The sequence below is a fragment of the Poeciliopsis prolifica genome, unplaced genomic scaffold, assembly GCF_027474105.1.
Source record: "Poeciliopsis prolifica strain line A6 unplaced genomic scaffold, Auburn_PproV2 SCAFFOLD030, whole genome shotgun sequence".
NCBI lineage: Eukaryota > Metazoa > Chordata > Actinopteri > Cyprinodontiformes > Poeciliidae > Poeciliopsis > Poeciliopsis prolifica.
In genome coordinates this window covers 517,054-536,923 of record NW_026562405.1, presented here as the reverse complement: position 1 = coordinate 536,923, position 19,870 = coordinate 517,054, and the positions used below count along the sequence as shown (strand labels likewise).

The following is a 19,870-nucleotide window of genomic DNA, read 5'->3' as shown; positions in this document are numbered from 1 at the left end:
TAATTGTATCACAACTTATTGTCTTAAAATTTCTTGTATTGAATATGTGCACTCAAATAAAATTTTGAAAGTTTCAACAGTTTTCATTGCTACTACAATAAATATTAAATAATTTGATGACTTATTACACATCTTTACCATAGGCGCAAATAAACCAGTGCAAAACATATCATAAAAAGGAGTCATATCCCACTGATATTACAGTGGAAATAAAACATTTATTCATACTCACTGACAGCTGGTATGTAAATTTTATAACACCATTAACCCCTAAATTAATAAAGTCCAAGCTCAGATAACCAGAAAAAACACACACACACACACACAATAAAGATTAGAAAGAATTTATATATATTAGTTAAAAATGTAAGAAACCCATGAATAAGCTTTTGATACAGTTTTGCCAGGCCAGTTATGGCTTACAACAGGGTCTAAGACAATATTTAATAATTATAGTGAAATGACTTCACAGCTTGATACTATTTATTTAAAACAGTAAATAATCCGTTAGGAAAGCACTGCTTTGCATCGCAGTACAGATATGTTGAGAATAGTGCAACTGAATAAATATCTGCATTGTGATTGTCAGTTTAGTAAAGCACAAATAAAAGCATTTTGCTTGTTTGGTTCCACAGGTTTTAGTTATTACACCCATTAGGAGAACTCTTATGAAAAACTGTACAAAGACCTTCTTATGGCGTGAGCAGCTCAAACTTAGCGCTGGCCTCTGCAGATTACAGCAGGTGAGAAAACCTTTGAGTCAGATCGCTTCCGAATCTCAGTATCTGACTATGTACAGTACAATAAGACAGTGGAGACATCATGGTGCCCCGACCCCTTAAAAGTCTCAAACATTTGCTAAGAACAAGCAAAGCAAATATGAAGCAGACTCGGCTGCAGCTGCATGTTGGGTCACGTTGTTCCTGCCAGCAGCGGAGAAGTTTCGGACGGTCTGTTCTGACGAGAAGGTGGAACAATCCCGTCGTACAGATGGCTGCTCTGCAAAACTGGTATTGCTCGCAGGTTTATTTTCTGGAGAAAATAATAAAAAAAGAAGAAATGTTCAGCTTATAAAACGCTGTATTTTATCAAGCTGCTTGTCCCAGCTGAACAACTTGATATATAAAACATTCGGCACAATGAGTTTTTTCTTCTACTTTCAGCTTCTTTATGTTTCACTGCAAACATAGAATTGCAATGTAAAATTTGTTTTCACAATTATGCATCATTCTTTTTAATTGTCATCATGTCTTATGACACATCAGGCGACAGTAGCAAGTGTTGTGTGTCCACAAGCTTTTTTTTTTATTGTATTTTTTTATAAAACCAGAGGTTCACATGAGTGTCATTCTCCCAACACCCAGTAGGAAGCAGAACAGTTCAGATTTACATGAGGTTAGTCCACAGATAAAATCTCCCCACAGAGGGTCTCCAATTCCTAATAATTAGATTATTTGTTTTTATTTTTTTTTAAAAAAGAAAAAATGTTTGTTTAATACATGTATATAAAACAGTACAAAAATCTCATTAAAATTTGTTATTGAGTGAGTTTAGTATTGGTTCTTTATAAAGTACTATTCTTTGTTAAAATAAAACTGATTTGATTTTATATTCAAATTTTCTTTCTGTAATCAAGTTAATCAAATATATAATGTAATCAATACAGGATGCGTCTGTATTGAAAAGTGTATTTTATGATTTTGCTTTGAGTTAACGAAGAGCAGGATTAGTGCTATTGGAAAAAATAGATACTTTTGAATGCAATATTCTTCTCAGGTTTTTCCTGAATGTTGACACAGAGTTTAAAAATAGTTTAACAGCAGGTGTAAACTGAACTGGAGTTTCTGCAACAATCAGATGTAATTCTGTTGAAATAACTTCACATATTCAGCACTGTGATGTAAAACAGCAGGAACAACTACCTGAAAATCTCTGATGTAAGTGAGGAAGAAGCTGATGAAGGAAAAGGCCAGGAACCACTCAGACACCGTGCTGACAAGATGCGGCACGTAGCCCTAAAAGATAACAACACAAACATTAATGCAACAAAATCTATGTAATTTTGTGTTCCATTTTATCTGGAATGGAACACATTAATCTTTGTTCCATTAATATTCTTGCTCTGGTTTAAGCCGCAGGTTTATTATCCGTTTGTATTTAAACATTTGTCAGTCCCTCCAGTATTTCCTGATTGTTTTTGCAATCATAATCACTCATTTTGTTGCGCTACTTCAGAAATATCTGCAAGGTATTGTGCGATATTTGTACTGATGTATGATGGTAAATGTAGCTTTTTGTTACTCTACTGATATCAAGTAAGATTGAGGTAGAAGGTAGTACAAGTAAGAAATCCTGCCACCTGCAGGTGGGAGTTAGTAGTCACTTCAAACAAATCTTTTTAATCATTTTTGTAGAAATTTTGCAATAAATTTAAAATTTTGGTTTAAAACAAATCCAGGGTTCTGCTGATTTTGTGTGATTTTCATGATTGCAGAGCGACAAAAAACTGGAGAGACTGATTAGTATCTATAAATAATCACATTAGATTCAGTGCCATAATCTGAACTGCATGGATGTGAAAAATATAATAAATACAAATAATTTTGATACTAACTGACCGGTTCTCCTGGGATCCAGTGTAGCTTACGGGGTACATCCACTCCTGACAGAATGCTGTACATGATGACTGATGATACAAACACTGACCGACTGTTAAGGAAGGCACAACAACTTTATTTATATGGCACCTTTCAGCCAAAGACAATTCAAAGTGCTTGTACAAGAAAGTTAAAAACAACATACAAAAAAAAAAATAGTAATAATATTAAAAATTAATAATAAATAAAAAAAAAAATCAAGCAACTTGAAATGAGCAAATCAGATATTCAGGTAAAACATCTGTTGCTTCTTTAATCAGTCAGTTTCCCATTGAGCAAAACTGGTTGGTGATTGGAAGGTCAAATAGTGGGAAATCAGTTTGTTTTTACGTATTTATTAAATGCATCAAAATTCATTAATTGAAAAATTCCCAGTTTTTTAGTCTAAAAATACATCAAACCTAAATGTGTACTTTCATGGACTTTTTTGGGGTTTGATGCATGAATTGAGATAATCTTAACTTTCATTTGTCGTTTAATTTAAAGTTACAATCCCTATAAAAACGCCTGCACCAGATTAATTTTATTTTTATGTGTTTTAGTATCTATAACAAATTTGAATCACTGAAGAAAAATCAGAAAAAACTATCAGACAAGAAATGGCTCGTTGGTGCATCCCTTGTTTTTGTACATTGGAAAGGAGGCAAAATTTCAGATTACCAATTTCTACTACCCCTGAATGCACCATGAATAGCATAAGTGAACAACGGTCCTGAAAGTTAACGTAAAAGAGAAATTAAACTCCTGAGCAATGGGCCAGCAGGTTTGATGCAAGGATAGAGAGGATGCAATTGACAGATGTCAGCAGACTGATAATCAAATTGTGTTTAATTGATCTTGCAAGTATAGTCAATTACTCCAAAATTACATCTTGGGCTTCATGTTTTATTAATGTTGGTCAGTTTCACACATAACTTCCATATTATTTTGTCTAAAAGTGTGATAATAACTTCACACTACTCTTGCAATTGAAACAAAAAGCTAATAAGGACAGTAAAAGCTTGATTTTTGGGTCCCTAAATTGAGTTGCGAAAGAATCAACTTCAAAGAGAAACTACACAACAGGTTTTTGTTCTGGAATCTTCATGGATTCCAACTAAACCATGTCACAGATATCTCATTAAGGCCACAGAAATTTTTGTCATCCAGTGAAAAATTGGCATATTTCTTCTTTCATGTGATTGCTACAAATGTGCTTCAGAGCTAGCAGAGGGAATTTAAGGATACTGCTGATGATGCTGCCCAGGGTCCAGACCAGGATGGTGAGGCGAACCACAAACGTGGTCTTGCTGTGGATGTGAGGCTGCATGTAATGCGACAGCAGCGTCTGAACCAGGATGTAGATCGCTCCGACACCAAATGTCAAGACTGCCCCCACCAGGTGCATGGAGAAAAAGGCTGTCTTCTGCTCAGAGAGGGATGCATACATTTTTAGCTGACCCAGTCAATATTTCAGATATTAAAAGAACTGAAACTGATTCCAGAACAGCAAAATTCACCTGGAAGTTGGCCACCACGCACATCCCGAAGGAGCTCATCCAGCCGAGGACTAGCCCAAAGCAGTTCAGTCTTTGGAGTTTAACCTCATCATCGAGAAGAGCCTCGACCTGCTTGTATCGCACATACACCGTGGCAATGCCTGCAAACGGCATTAACACAGAGAGGGAGTAGGGTTAAAAAAAATAAGTCTACAGTTGTGTAGGTCCCTTTGACAATAAAGAATGAGTGTGAAGATCCACATAGTTTTACCTAAAAAAGCTGAAATATCCATCATGATCCCGAACACACACCTCTCCGGTGCCAATGTTCCTGTGTCGCTGCCAGAAAAAAAAAAAAAAAAATCAAACAAACATTATTTTAAATCACTTTGACTTTTTTGTTTTCTGTCATAAAACCCAACATATTGGATATGAAGACCCAAGACATTCTCCCAGTTCTGACCTGATGTAAGGCACCAGAGGGTCCACATGTCTCAGCACCACTGCTGTGATGTAGGCGAAGACAAAGGATGCCACCGTCCAAACAACCAGAGCAGCAGGCAGGAGGCAAAGACCCTGCTGGAACCACCACATGGTGTCCTCACAGCTTCTTCACACTGTGTTGTGAGAAACACAAGTCAATAATACCATCATTGGGGTTGTTTTTTTTTACATGACTGTTATGGCTCACTGCCCAGGGTGTCACTGTCCGAGGGGAAAGCACAAATATTTATCACCATTTCCAATCAATAAGAAGATGGAGAGTGTAGGATCTGTAATAAAATATGGCTCTTGGTGGGTTTATTTTACTGCAATTATGCATTCTTTAAAACACAGTTTCGATTAGCAAATCCTATTATGAAAAAACAGCAAACAAAACAAACAAACAAACAGGGAGAATCTTAGTCTAATTTAAAAACAGTTTAAATCTTGATTTCCCTCATTCTTGGGAACTTGTTGTGTCTGTGTCAAAAAACCAGCTGCCACAGAAACAGTTTTTACCCCCAGGCTCTAACAAACTAAATGACCACTTTCACCACTCTGCTGTGAAACAAAACAAGCACATTTGCACTAACACACTCTGCTTTTCTTTTTTTTGTGCTTTTTCTAACAACACAATGGCAGTACATACATCAATATGTACACATTGTAGCATTTGTCCTTCATGCTATTTTTTCTAAAATGTATATATTTATATCTATTCGCTGTATGTTGTGTGAGTGAGAAAGTCAAATTCCTTCTTTATGTACACAATTTGTTTTAGTTTTCCAGGTAATGTGAGAGAGATGTCTGATCTGATCAGATGTCTGATCAGATAGTGGAAATGTCATGCTTTTCTCAAGAATTTAAAGCTCCTGGCTCCTACTTTTTTTTCTTTGAAATTATAAAGAGTTTGGGGTTAAAATGTCCCCATTGGGGCTTAAAGATGAATACAATAAATCACAGTTGATATTAGCTTTCAACTGATCTGATCAACCAAAACTCCAGAGTGGAAGCAAAACTAAACGTCTTTCTATGTATCAAAGTGTTGTTTTGACCCCATTAAAAACAAATCACCTGACTTCCAGTCACAAGGTAAGTTTTTTCTTTTATTTGAGACTGTAGCAGAAATTAGTTGAACTCGAAGGGCAACATGCAGTGAAGTGTCAGGTTTCACTTCCCCGTTCTCACAAAAAAGAAACTTTTTCTATTAAAGTGTCATAAAACGAGACTATAAACGCATGGACTTAAACATTGTAAATAAAGCCGTACAAAATACAGATATACTCTGAAGGAAATTGAGAGAAAGCACATTAAACCAACTGATCACTTTAACAAGCAAACTAGCACAAAATGCGGATATTTGTAAACTATTCGAAACTTCCTGCTGCGAAATAAGATTAGTTTTGTTGTGCTTTCATTAAATTCTAACAAAAGACTGTACATTATGTTACAACATTTACTGTGTATCATATGTTAATATTTTTAAGTCAATTACATAATATGCACAGTAGATTTTTTTTTTGTTAGTCAACATTCTTAAATGTCACATAATTGTAGAGAAAAGTTCCTGTATTCGGTATCACCTCAGTAAAAATAATGAAGCTCACGTTATTCCAGTCTTCCAGCCCTGCAACAGCAACCAGGAAAAGACTCTCTTGAAAACAAAATAGGGGTTCAGACTGTCTTCAGCTTTTAATTATAGGCTACTCCTTCAAACGAAAAGCGTCTGTTCAAGCTTTGAAAATACCTCACGCAACGTCCGCCGCCTGCTTCCTCCTTTGGTGAGTTACGCATGCGCACTTAAATATTCAAGTGGATTTTTTTTTCTTGTCCTGTGCTCTGTCTGTCAGGCAGTGCTGCAGCTTAGTTAAAAATCTATCTATCTATCTATCTATCTATCTATCTATCTATCTATCTATCTATCTATCTATCTATCTATCTATCTATCTATCTATCTATCTATCTATCTATCTATCTATCTATCTATCTATCTATCTATCTATCTATCTATCTATCTATCTATCTATCTATCTATCTATCTATCTATCTATCTATCTATCTATCTATCTATCTATCTATCTATCTATCTATACATATATCTTATAGGTCTTTATATATAGAGAGCTATATATCTCTATATATAGATCTAAATATGAAGCCATCTCCATAGATAGATAGATAGATAGATAGATAGATAGATAGATAGATAGATAGATAGATAGATAGATAGATAGATAGATAGATAGATAGATAGATAGATAGATAGATAGATAGATAGATAGATATATTAAAATAAATTAAGAGCCCATCTCAAATTTTAGTGCCACTGGGGAGTTAGTTTTAATCATTTTCAATAGGAAAAACTTGGATTTTATATATTTGCTGCACACTGAGTGCGATGCATTACAACATGTATTTCTATTAATTTGGACAGTTATGAAATGCTGCTGAAGAAATCCAAAAGTTTTAGCAACAATAATTTTTAAATACATAGTGCCATATCATGGACTTCTCAATCGTGAGGATGATTACTGACTTCAAGCTTAGTTTTTTTGATACCAAAAACTAAGTTGTGTAAGCCATAAAATTACATTCCAAAAGAAAATGACTTTTCACAGAACACTAGCATTTTAAAAGAAAGTAAAAGAAATTTGCACTAAATTGAACATGAGCAGCAGAAAGCTGTAGCCTTGAAAAAATGTGAACCAAAGGCAATTTAAGCATTTAGAGAAGATTCAAAAGGCATGAACTGTGGTTAATAATTTATACAAGCACTACAAATACATATTTAATTCTAATTAATTACTTTTTCTTAAGTTTTCAAACTTTCACTTTAGTGACAGGTGAACTAATATTAAATAACCCAACTAAAGAAATTTTGTTTCAACAGACATCTATCTCCCAATTATGCACAATTTCCCCTGTAAAACAGCAGGGTGTAACAGCAAGCTCTCCAGTTTAATTAGACATTTACACACTTTGGCTTTTCTTCCCTATTACTTTCTTCTAATTTTGAAATGAAAAAAAAGCCCACTGCTTCATTTTTTTTAAATGAAAAAAAGAAATTAATCTTTGTGTGGCCAAAAATCATTAAATGGTTGCAGCAGAATGGGACATTGATTGAGCCACAATCACCACCTCTGGTCAGTCAAAAGGGAACTTTTTAAACTCCACAAGAAAGAACTAGCATTCAAAGTTTCATCTTTCTTTTATAAATAAGACTTTTTTTATGCCCAAGAGGAAAACTTTCTTCATGCAACAAGTTCATAGCAATGAAGAAAAAAGACCTAGCAATGCATACATTTCTAGTAAGACAAAACCATATTTTTAGGTGGGAATATTAAATTTATTTGCATTGTTAGATGAAGCAGAGATTGTCAGGTGATCCAACACACTGTGGCGCACACTGGTGAAATACCTGAGCTTGGCATTCTGGCCAACAGAAGACAAATTTTTCCACAAGCTTCTGAGAGCACGTGCACACGGTGACAACGCGCTCATCGAGAAAGGCTTCAATTTGTACAAAGTAATAGAAAACGAATGAGTTCATTAAGGCATCTTTTTTAACTTCACAGATGAAAGTGGACCTGATGCCAGGAACTATAAGCACACAAGCTGCAGTGATGGTGGTGTACCACAGTCATTATGAAAAGTTGTTCAGCTGAGTTTTCAGGTAGAAGTCATACAAAGCCTCTCCAGATACAAACTGTACAGTGGAATACTACAACATGCAGATCGAGGAACCAGTTCATTCCTTATTTTGTCCTAGAACACTGAGAACCAGAAATAAAGACAGGAAAATGACATTCTATGACTTTTCTTAAATGTACCTTGTATTTCATACCAAATCTGCAAAGTGGAGCCCTCCGCTATGTTCTTTTGATGACCTGGATCACCCAAATCCCTCTAGATTGTTGTAATTTTATTATAAACCGCAAGTCTTTTAGGCATCCTATTCAGCAAACATTTGAATGCAGCTTAGTTCAGTTTGAAGACAAATAAAGTTTTTGAAATTGCAATTGGTAAATGTTCAGTGTTTTTGACATATAAAGCCTCTTATTTTTTTATTACCTGATTTACAATGGGGACTGGGAACCTAAAATATTGGATTTTGTCAAAGTAATTTTTCTACCAATTCAATTTTTACATTATTTTTCAGGTGTTGGAAAGAAATCTACCAATTTTTAGTCAATCTTTTATTTAAAACAGTGTTACTCAAAAATTCAAATTAATTTTTAGCTGGTTTGTTCTAAAATGAATCAAAAATTTGATTTGGCATATATGACATGCTTGTGTAAAGCAAGATTATTATTTTTTTTATGTAGAGTGTCAAAACCCATTAAACATTCTTCTGGATTAAAGTTTTTATTTTCAGAAAATCCCTTCTCAAATAAATGTATAAAAAGAAAAAGTCTGATCTGGGTGAGCCAGTCTTCCAACACTTATGTAAAGATATAATCAGATATCTGGATGATTAAACACCACAATCATTTTGAAATTGGTTAATGGAAACTGAGATACTGCACACTTTTTGAGACTGAACACTTGGCATTACAGATGGTAAAAAAAACTGTATAGTCCTAGAAAAAGAATTTGAAAAAAAAACCAAACAAACAAACATTGACAGGCACAAAATGCATAAGCAGGAAATTATAACCTGGTCTGTATGAATCCAGACCAGCAATGGAAACCCTCTCCAGCAGCAGCAGCAATCTTAAACACGGCGTGAGTCTGAGGTGAGTGAGCAGCAGCAACCGCAAACAGAACAGATGGGGTTTTAATAAACTTGATCATCACAAAAAAAAAGGGGAAATAAAACATGAGCTTGTTTTTACACCTCATCTCCTGCGCATTCATTCACGTGTGCACTTGTTGTTACAGCAGACGTGTTTGGGGGAAACGGTGAGATCAATATTAGACACAGCTCTCAAGGAGGATTCAGCCAGGCAGCTGCACTGTGTTCATTCATCAGTCTGGTGAGAGTCTGGGGATTTCTTATCCACAAATCCCATGAAAAGACAAATGTAGGGAAAAAAAAAGAAGAAAAAAAACCATCAGATGCTCTAAGAAGGACTTTCAAATAAAAGTCACAATTCGGTGTCATTAAGTTTGCATCATTTTGCTGTCATTTATTCATATGTTACTATGAATTAACAGACTTGGTGATTTTAATCACAATTTACATCGCAATCTAAGAAAAAATGGTAAGGAAAAAAATGTTAAAATAGAAGAATGAGCAGCTTAGAAAATTAGATAAATTTTAATCAAAATAATGTATCACCCACCGTTACATATCAAGTTGGTGCAAACATCTCAGTAAAAGTAGGCAATAAAAGTGAGACATGCAGGTATGATTTGGTCTTTTCATGGGATTTCTTTTTGGGCGGAGTGGATGCGACAGCCGGTGAACCGTGACAAGACTGAAACACAAGTTTTTATTTTAGTTATCAAAAGCTCAAAATGTGTGAAATTACTACCAAATTACTGTAGAGATCAAAGGCCACTATTAGTCTCTCATACACACCTGCAAAACTATAAATGCCTTTAAAGAGTCCTTTCACTCAATATAGTTCTCCTTTCCCACTTGTGAAAATGTTTTTTGTAACCAAAAAATAAAGCAAAGAAAACCTTCTCATTAAACTTTAAAGTGTACAAAACCCAGTAATGCAGAAAGCAAAACAAAATATCAACAGATTAAACCGAGAATGGACTGGCAGTGAATATTTTTGAAGTACAAAAGAAATGAAAATAAAAAAAATATGTTCTGATATGTTACATAATAAAATAAAGTTGCTGCTGTTTCCTTCAAAAACACATTTTGCTGATACAAAATAGCAGCACAGTTTTGATTCATGTGCAGAAGATGAAGTTGCATTAAAAATCCAATACATGAAATTTATATATATATTTATATATTTATATGTGTTGTAGCAGGACGTTTAACTTAAGAGAAGCACACTGTAACAGTTTCCTATTTACAATAGCAAAAGTTAAAGTTAGGCAAATATTACAAAAATCCTTATCATGAAAAGCAAAAACCTTGATTCGTTCGTTGTACATTTTCTTGCACTTATACAGTTAAAACACATGTAAGTTTCTCTCCTTGGACGCACAGAGTAGCACCTGTACTCCTCTGAAACATTTGCTCATCGTAACCATGAATTTGTCAGAAATTCAATTCTGTATTGGTGGAAAAAACATAGAAAAGAAAAAATGACAGTAATACTCCAGTATCCTATTGCATCATATTTGTCCTCATATTCAGTTGGCAGAAGCACATATTTTACACCACATCAACTCCTGCCTCTTCAGGAGTAAAACTGAGGGAAGAGAAGATGAGTGCGACTAAGTGGAAGGGACAGAGTCAGTAATGGCTGGCGTCCCCTCAGTGATTAGCTGGACTGGGGACTAAGCAAAGGCTTGATTTTGAAAACAAAAATGTGAAGATGGCAGGCAATCTGGTTGCAAACACTGACACAGTAGCGCACCAGGTCAAACAGAGAAATGATCTGCAAAAGACAAGAGAAAGGTCATCATTTTAAGACTGAAAGAGCAAAGTTATAGACACAGGTAATGCACAATATTATCAGAAAACTGAAGAGGATACCTCAACCACTTCAGAAATTAAAATATGATTATTAAACTGTTTGAAATTTTTTCTGTAAATCATACAATGTTCACCTAAGATACGTATGTGGGGAAAAAGAAAGCTTACAAGACTGGAAAAAAAACAAAAAAAAAAACAACAACCAAAAAAAGTACACCCCTGCTGGTTGAAAAGAATTTCAAACATAATCAGAACTCATTGAGGAATTATAACTCATAAGGAATCTATAAACACAGTTTAAACAACTTTAAAAAACACAACAAAAAAACATGTTTTAACTTAAAACTGATATTTGTCATTAATGTCATCGACTGCTTCTGAGCTTTCACATACAGGTCTGTCCAAAATACACCAGTTGACATCAAGCATATACTTACCAGTGCAATCCAGAGTACAAGGTATTCATCAATAAAACTATTGAAATACTGATCGAGAAACAGTAATCCTGGCCCCAAGAAGGCTAAATCATGGAGATGCATCTCACTTTTTGTCATATGTGCTACCTGGGAAGAGAAAAATATGCAGATCACATTAAAAAACAAATAGAAGATTCAACATTCTCTAAAAACAACAACATTTCTAGGAAGGAACATCAGTACCGGCCACAGGAAATCTCATGAGTCAGAACAGCTTTGTTTATCCTTGTTGGATAGAATGGAATGTAAATAATTTGACTTAATGATTTATATTTAGCAATTTATACATTTTCTAAAAACTACAAATTTGAGCTCAAATACAAAAAAATGATTTCCACTCAAAGATTATGCTGCCAATAAAGTATAGAAATGACAAACTTAAATAGTTTATAATTACAAACTTAAATATTTTTAGTTTTTACAGTGCAAACTTAAGTTTTTTTTTATCTTTTACATGAGTCTAATATAACAACGAGGTTCTGCATAAAAATGAGTTGAAAATTATAAGATGGAAGTCTAGGATCATGCTTAACTCAACATTTCTCAGAAAATGTCACTGACCTGAAAAACAAATGCTGGTTGTGCCTCCCTCAACTCAAAAGGTTTTACATGTTAAAAACTCATAACCGTCAGACTGAACAATTCGCAATATTATTATAGTACTGCATTAATTATGATTTCTGCATTTATCGAGTTTAGTCTTAAAAATTGTACCTATTTCTCTGAGTAAATATGTCTGGTGTAGTAAAAATGTCAGGTATTTAATCACATACAAAAATGTCAACTGTGATGTAGATGTCCATTTATTCTGAAGACTTACAACTAATTTATTTGTGATTTTGGCTGATACGAAACCAAACGCCAGGATATACAGACATGGATGTTTCTCGAAGAGCTGAACAGCAGACTTTTTGTATATCATCATTGCCAAAATTATAACTGAACCAATATGTAGGACAGGAGAGAGGACGCTGGTTCCCTGGGGACAAAGGACAACAAAATCAGGGTCAGCTTTTATACATTTATACAGAGGAGTACTAGAAACCAGTTCCTAAAATCTTATGTTTCTAACAGTCTTTCATTTTACAAAGAGAGGAAAACTGGCCCTGTTGCTAGTACAAACGTGCCCTGAATGACTCAATCACAAACATTTTGATACAGACAAGTGGCAAGTTTATTTCCCTGTGAATGGTTTTGTTTCCTGCTCTGCTCATTGTCTTCTTAAGTACCTGGCTTAAATCAGGAGATGGGTGGAACTAAATCTTCTGAATTTTAATAAGAATAAGAGAGAAGACTTGATGTTTGGCCCAACTGGCACCAATAGAAAACAAGAAAATCAATATCAGAAATCTGGGTGTCAGAGTTGACACTCCCTTATGACTGATAGTTAAGTAAACACAGTGGTAAAACCCTTCTTTTTTCCAGTTGAGGCTTTTATAACAAATAAAGCAGTCACTTTGAAACTATAATCCATTCTTTTATAATCTTGGCTCCTTGCTCTTTGGAATTAGTCAGACATTTTTTTTCCTCATGACACAAAAAAGGCTGTTTCTTCATTAGCTTGCACAAGGGAAAAGAAGACATTTTGGACTGATAATATCCATTTCTTGACTTCAAATTACTTTCAAAAATGTTTTTAAAGTTTGTATGTTTAATGGTTGTGCTCCTTTTCATCTATCAAAACTGCTGCGGCCATTTCACTGTCGTAAAAAATGAAAAACGTTTCACGATATAAGCTTTCAAGCAGCTAATCATTTTTTGTTTTAAATATCTGGAGTACTGCTGATGTGGTGGTATGGCAAATCCTCTTATCTACAGTTTTCACTCCATGGCATGTTTTATTGTTTTTATCCACTTATGAGGTACAGTGGAGAAACCTGCTGCACAAGTTACTGAACAGTTTGTTCCTAGGTAACCACAAGTTACTCAACAGGAAACTGCTTGATAACCAAAGAGCTTGTGAGTTATTTGATGCCACCAACCATGCTTAGCTGTCCATCAGAGGTTGAGTGGTTAAGAACTTTCCTCTGCCTCCATCCCCCATAATGCTGTTCAGTTCTGGGTCAAATTTTAGAGAAATTATTGATAACGTGTTTGTAGCTATATATATCTTTATTGATTTATTATTCCACCCTATTATGTCAGCTTAGTAAATTAGTGAACCAAAAGATAATGGAATTTTGTTTCATTATTTTGCTAAGTAATCCCACAGCTCCACAAACAGTAACATCAATGATACTTTTGAACCAAAATGTGTTGATACTCACTGCTATTGTGGATCCATTTTTACCAACACCTCCAGTAAATATAACTCTGAAGTAATTTGTGCAAGAGAAGATGGCTCCTAATAAAGTGCAAATGGCTGGAATCATTTTCATCTGGATATTTAGGACGGGAATCTGGGAATCAGAAGATTCACACAGCAAACTTAGAAACTTACAGTTTGTCAAACAAAGAGGTTAAAACATCCACTGGTCTGGTTTTTAAAGTTGTTTTGTACATCATAAACATGTTCAGAGATGCATCCACAATGAAGACATCATGAGTAATGTTAGAGAGTGATAAAAGCGCAGGCTTGATTTTTTATTTTCTTTTTACTAGCATAAAACAGTCAACATAATGTTAGAGCAGCATTACATGTTTATGAAATTATCAAAATTACCACGACAGAATGATAGAATCATATGCAAAATGTCAATTTGTTGGAATTAGAACCATTCAAAATTACCAGTGACTGCCAAAAAGCAGATCCTCCCACGGCGGCCAGCAAATACATGATTATAATGAAGATTTGCACCTCAGTCACATCAATGCTGAGTGGGAGGAAAAAGCAGAGGATTTACAGTGAAGTTTAGTAAAAGTATTCTGGCACATCAAATTCCTGCAGCCTTCCTCCTCAAGACATTACCCCGGACATGGAGCCAGTGGTTTGGGTCTACATGGTTAACTTTAAGTTTATGTACAGGTAGAAAACAATTAAACAGATTATGAATCATTGTTCTCAATGTGACTCCATACAGGGCAGCAGCCATTGTGGAGGCAGGCAGCAGTAAGCCATGCAGGCAGCAGCCAGAAAGTTTACCATCATGTTCCACAGGGAGGGACCAACAGTGGCTGTGAGCATCTGTAATCCTGCTAGACAGAGCTGCAACTCTGTTATGTCAAATCTACACACAGGACACATTACATTTACTCCACCTCGACTGCACACGTTACTGCTATAAGCTGATGAAAGGACTAACATTAAAGTATTACTGCTGGATCCACGTTTAGATAGCTTCTTCAGAGCCTTGGAGAAAGGCCAAGATTACCAGGTGCCATGAACCTGTTCCTGGGTTCTTTCAACCACTTTTTTAATCAACAAAAGGTCTCTTTTTAGTAATAGTCTTTAAGACCAAGTATGACATACCAAACATTACACTAAAACAAAATGTAAAAGAATTTTGGTCTAGTTTCTAGTGCATAGTATCTTCATATAAGACAAAACTAACATACGAGTCACTCTTTTATCAACATATAGGAGCTTGTTTAAAGCTCAAATTAAAGCAAAAATATTTGGTAAGATTTTGTGTTTTTGCAGTGAAATTATGCAGATTAGCTTTTGGCAAATTTTCAATCACATAATCAGCCTCTAGGTTCTCAAGAAAATCTATAAACGAGCAGAACCCAAAATAAAGTCACAGAAAAAAGGGTTTGTTTTTTTCTGAATCAATTTTCATTTCTGAAAAAATGTAATCTATAGCTTCAGCCTTTAGAAGAACCACCTTACTGTGTTGTACCTGTACTGACAAGTGGCATTTTCCACATTGAATTTAGCACATCTTCAGCTTCAGCCAATTGTATACAGTTATGTTATATTTTCCCATAAACAGCTAAACCTATATGGCTTGGCAGCTCAAGACCCATCATGCCATTTCATCCAACTAGAAAGTCAGTGTACTCTAATACTGATACTGAAGCTAATCTCTCTGCATCTTTTATAAAACTTAAAAAAGGTACAATGCACTTTTAATTTTGTATTTGTGACAATGATAAACCATTTCTAAATAATATAGATAATTTCTGACAATATTGTATGAAAAAAGGGGATTTGTTTGTTAAACAAATCCCACATTAAATATACAAGAATATACAAGAAATATACATTAAATATACAAGACTTTTTAAAAGCTTAAAAACAAGCTTGTGTGCCACTAAAGGCTGGTCTGAAATTAACAGTACAGACAAATAATTAGACTGAGACAAAACAGATTTGTTTTCATTGTTTCCTGACTCACATGCCAAAGCGTAGCGTTCCTGACACGTATGTTTGCCAGTGGGCACAGTAGAACATAAACATCCCAGCGAAGCAGCAGAAGAACATCCAGTCTGGGTTGGTCCCCAGTTGCACTGCTATACTGGTTCCCAGTACAACAAACACTGCAAGGATTAAACACAGGTACAGACACTGTTAACATGGTTACAGGTTTTCTAAGACAAAGGCTGTGCCCTTTTAGTTTTTTTTTGTTTTTGTTTTTCTTTTTAGGTACAACCAACTGTCCCTTGCTATTTCCTATGCTGTTGGGCTCCAGAAGAAGTGGTGACACAGACAAAAAGAGGTGTGTGTGATGGGAGGTCAGCACTGCGAGACATGCTGTTCTAATCAAGACAGAGATTTGAGCGTTTGCAAGCACACGCCAGTACATTATAGAGTGTTATAAACTTTAAATGACCACAGAGAAAACTACAGCATCATGAGACCGAGCTGTTAGCTAACAGAAGTACAGAAACAAAACTGATGAGAGCCAGACATCAACAAAACCCACCTGTAGAGAGGGAGTCGCAGCCGTGGTCAAACAGCTCGCCCAATGGAGAGCTGCTATTGGTGCGTCTGGCCTGTTTTCCATCAATGGCATCCAATGACTGGTAGATAAAGAGACCCACTGCACACATTAGGTATGCCCAGAGAGGAGCCTGGAGCAACACAAACACAGAAAAATGCAATTATCATTAGCAGTTTTATTACACAAAGCTTTTTTCCTCCCAAGGAACATTTTATTCTAAGGATAATAAACAGAAGCTATTAGAATAACCAAACATATCAGTAAAGAAAATGTTTTCAATTGAGTCTAAAAGACACTGTGGACGCCATTAAATAATATAAACCAGCACAATGCTTCCAGTCAAGATGGACCATTTAGTCATAAACAGTGAAAATTTTTATCTGCAACCTTTGCAGAAAGAAAAGTTTAATTAAATTAAGAATGAACTTTTCAGCTTTGATTGTTATTGATAACATTGTCAAACCACATTCACATTTTCTCACTACTTTAATAAGCTGATTATACTGTTAAATAATTTCCTTTAAACAATTTTAATGTCTTCCTCTTCAACAGTTTCCTATTAGCAGTGTCTGGGGAGGATTATTTAGGTAGTGAGAATATGTTCTAGGATTAGAAGCATTTTTTCTGTCCCACCTGCTCAGTGGCAGTGGGGCAGTAGTAGACAAGCACGAGGGTGGTGAAGACATTGGTGGCCAGGCCGACGATGGTGATGAGGTTGGGGGCAATCCAGGAAGGGACTTGTCCAACCAACCACTCCCAATAGCGTTGCATCAGAGGCTCCAGCAGCGAGCGTCCAGCACTGCTGTACCTGTAGGGATGGAAAACAAGCAGGTGAGATCCTGGAGATTTCTTACAAAACTAGAATCAAAAACGATGGAGTTGTAAGAAGGATCAAATCACCAAAGCAAAGGCTAAAAGAGGTTTTAACATATGGAGATTGTTGATTCTTGTCATTATTGGGACCATTTTTTTTCAAAACATAACTCATCCTGCAATTATGTATATTAATGTTTATGTCCCTTATACATATTTATCAGCATCTTCCTCTTGTATTGTAGTGTTTAAGAGAAATTATATTGTTTTAACTTTTTGTAATTTATAAAAACTCCAAATCATGTTATAAGCTCTAAATTTGTGTGCAGGAACAGTCATAAAAAAGGGTTTGTATTAATCATTTAAACATACGTCAGACTTGACATACTTGTCCTGCTTCTTTATACTTCTTTGTACAAGCAGGACTCTAGTACAAAGAAGACTTATCACTCCTCATTATCGCGCTGGATGAGTAAACACTACAGCACAAAAGCAAACACCAGGTAAAGTAATTGAGAACAATACACACGTTGTACTGAAATATCTTACAATCCCTTGTAACTTCTCTCAAACGTTTTTCATATAATTATGTTTTAAGTACATCCTGAACATTATTAGCTTTAACATTTAGTTCAACATGCAAAAACAAGAGAAACAATACTAAAACACTTGACACTTGCAGCTTAATTATCGCCAAATAATGAATTGGCGATTGGGCAATAAATCTAATTTTGTGCAATACAGGATGCAGTGTTTATACCTATGCTCCTCCAGTCTCTTTAGCTGGTGCCGGGATAGAGGGGGAGAAGGAAGCTCAATCAGCCTGCGCAGCACCCCAGGAGACAGCCAGCAGGCCGCCTCCATGCCTGTGCCTGGCCTCTGATCCTTGTCCCGGGTAAGGCTTCGGCGAGTACGCAGGCTCCCCCCTTGCTGTCCCTTGGTGCTCATGGAGCCCTGATGTGATCCCTGATGGCTCTGCCTCTGCCACTGTCCTGCCTGGAGGGCTAAAGATCCACGATGTGGCTGGATGACTTCTGGGGAGAATTAACCAATGGAATTCTCAGAAAAATCTACTAAAAATGATCATAATATTTCCAGGACTATAACATGAATAAAATAAATCTACTGTAGGTCTTAAAATTGAGTTTGCAGAAAATGAAGGAACTGCAAGATTATATTAATCTTTTTTGGATTCTTACTCAACTCAAAAAATGCATCATAATGCGTCCTATCAGTTAATGCATTTACATACCAAAAGCATGTCACTTATCTTTGTTTTGATGCACCTAACAATCAGTGTGTGACCTGCTGATCAGGAAGAGAATTAAAAATGTCCATACCAGTTCAGATAATGAAGTTACCTTAATATTTCTATAACTAATTAACAATTAGTTAATAAATGCCAAGCCTATACTTCAGTCTTAGTTTGCTAGAAAGGTGGCTCTGGAAAAAAAAATTAAACACTGCCAATTCTGTTTTTAAAGTAGCTCAAACAATCTATTAAGCAATTCACTGTCATTTCTAAGTGATTTTTTAAAAAAACAATTAAAGAATGCAGAACGTCTAAAGAACTAAGGAAATAAATTATGAAGAAATAAGGGTATCTCAAGTGGTTTCACAAACTATTACTGTTTATGGTTTGAGAGAAATGTCAAGTATCTACTCTTTATTAAAACAGCAATGCTTACATTCTTACATTACGACGCCAACCAAAGATTAAGCAATTATAATTTCAAGTACCTCGGTCCAGCATTCATTTAAATATTTTCAACGTTGCACATAAAGGAGGGAAAATTATTTAAATTAAAACAACCCCTACTTTGCTGTTAAACGTCCTCAGAGACATAAGGACACAGCGACCCTTGTGAATCTCGACTGTCACATGTCTCTGTCACTGATACATGATCAATCAAGTCAAGATGGAACATCCAGACAAGTCAAAACACAACGTGTCATGTTGCGCTCTACTATTACGCTGAGTTCCACAGAGTAACTCCGAAAGCTTGTTATCATTGTACGAACCAAAGGCGATTTATTTACAACGTTTAAATGCAGTAAGAATAAACTAATTTAACTGTCAGCTCTCTGCAACACACGAACTGCTGACAGTTCTTCATCGGCAGCAAACATTTTCTTGAGTAGCATGTTAGCTTGGTTCAAACGGACAAATTGCTACGAATTCAAACTTCCTATCTCCATTTAAAATATTCTTGAATTGTAATTTTTATTTGACCAAAAATGTGTAGTACGCACCTTTTTTTATTTACCAAAGTGGTGTTGACGGGTGTGCAGCCCTGTCGAGCTTAACAAGCTAAAACAAATTCAGCTAACGAATGCTAACACCAACTGACCTGGCGATTAAAGCACGGGAACCACGGACTGTCCACGGGTCAGTTATGAAGCTTAAGTCCAACAGCCAGCTTGTCCTTGTAGTGTCCGCTCCGATTTACTGTGTATGATCCAGAGCAGCGTCTGCAACTGTAGAGAAATATCCACGACCCGGTGTCCCAGCACCCAGTCGGCTCAGTGAGCTAGTTATCGTTAGCCATCACGGAAATCTCGCGACGTGTACTTCAGTCAGGGAAAAATTTAT

The 19,870-nt window shown here is 35.6% G+C and overlaps 2 protein-coding genes across 8 annotated transcripts; both read right to left on the bottom strand.

Moving 5' to 3' along the window:
* Positions 1-328: 328 nt before the first annotated feature.
* LOC129372623 (DNA damage-regulated autophagy modulator protein 2-like) lies at positions 329-6,381 on the bottom strand. 3 transcript variants are annotated; one of them, XM_055050026.1, is made up of 9 exons: positions 6,366-6,381; positions 6,202-6,245; positions 4,599-4,752; positions 4,407-4,474; positions 4,157-4,296; positions 3,885-4,062; positions 2,619-2,701; positions 1,923-2,015; positions 329-1,032 (listed from the first exon to the last, which is right to left on the bottom strand). In XM_055050026.1, exons 3-9 carry the CDS (start codon positions 4,727-4,729, stop codon positions 913-915), a joined length of 813 nt encoding a protein of 270 aa, XP_054906001.1. In that variant the 5' UTR covers positions 4,730-4,752; positions 6,202-6,245; positions 6,366-6,381; the 3' UTR covers positions 329-912. The 3 variants fall into 3 exon arrangements, with proteins under 3 accessions (XP_054906001.1, XP_054906000.1, XP_054906002.1); XM_055050025.1 differs by lacking the exon at positions 6,366-6,381 and having other exon boundaries at positions 6,202-6,357; XM_055050027.1 differs by lacking the exon at positions 6,366-6,381 and having other exon boundaries at positions 6,226-6,357.
* A 1,561-nt stretch (positions 6,382-7,942) lies between these two features.
* cept1b (choline/ethanolamine phosphotransferase 1b) lies at positions 7,943-19,858 on the bottom strand. 5 transcript variants are annotated; one of them, XM_055050346.1, is made up of 10 exons: positions 19,629-19,858; positions 18,038-18,311; positions 17,098-17,272; positions 16,447-16,594; positions 15,919-16,060; positions 14,724-14,808; positions 13,909-14,040; positions 12,462-12,620; positions 11,603-11,728; positions 7,943-11,127 (listed from the first exon to the last, which is right to left on the bottom strand). In XM_055050346.1, exons 2-10 carry the CDS (start codon positions 18,223-18,225, stop codon positions 11,011-11,013), a joined length of 1,272 nt encoding a protein of 423 aa, XP_054906321.1. In that variant the 5' UTR covers positions 18,226-18,311; positions 19,629-19,858; the 3' UTR covers positions 7,943-11,010. The 5 variants fall into 5 exon arrangements, with proteins under 5 accessions (XP_054906321.1, XP_054906320.1, XP_054906322.1 ...); XM_055050345.1 differs by lacking the exon at positions 14,724-14,808 and adding an exon at positions 14,370-14,454; XM_055050347.1 differs by lacking the exon at positions 14,724-14,808 and adding an exon at positions 14,370-14,454 and having other exon boundaries at positions 18,038-18,308.
* Between the last annotated feature and the right edge of the window lie 12 nt (positions 19,859-19,870).

Coding starts and splice junctions, on each gene's coding strand:
- cept1b (XM_055050346.1), bottom strand. CDS start 18,225: ATGAGCACCAAGGGACAGCAAGGGGGGAGCCTGCGTACTCGCCGAAGC. Junction 14,809..15,918: donor GGAACGCTACGCTTTGGCAT/GTGAGTCAGGAA, acceptor TCCTGTGTGTAG/ATTTGACATAACAGAGTTGC. Junction 11,729..12,461: donor AAATCACAAATAAATTAGTT/GTAAGTCTTCAG, acceptor TTCTCTTCCCAG/GTAGCACATATGACAAAAAG.
- LOC129372623 (XM_055050026.1), bottom strand. CDS start 4,729: ATGTGGTGGTTCCAGCAGGGTCTTTGCCTCCTGCCTGCTGCTCTGGTT. Junction 4,475..4,598: donor CCTCTGGTGCCTTACATCAG/GTCAGAACTGGG, acceptor TTTTTCTGGCAG/CGACACAGGAACATTGGCAC. Junction 2,016..2,618: donor ACTGGATCCCAGGAGAACCG/GTCAGTTAGTAT, acceptor GTTATCTTTTAG/GGCTACGTGCCGCATCTTGT.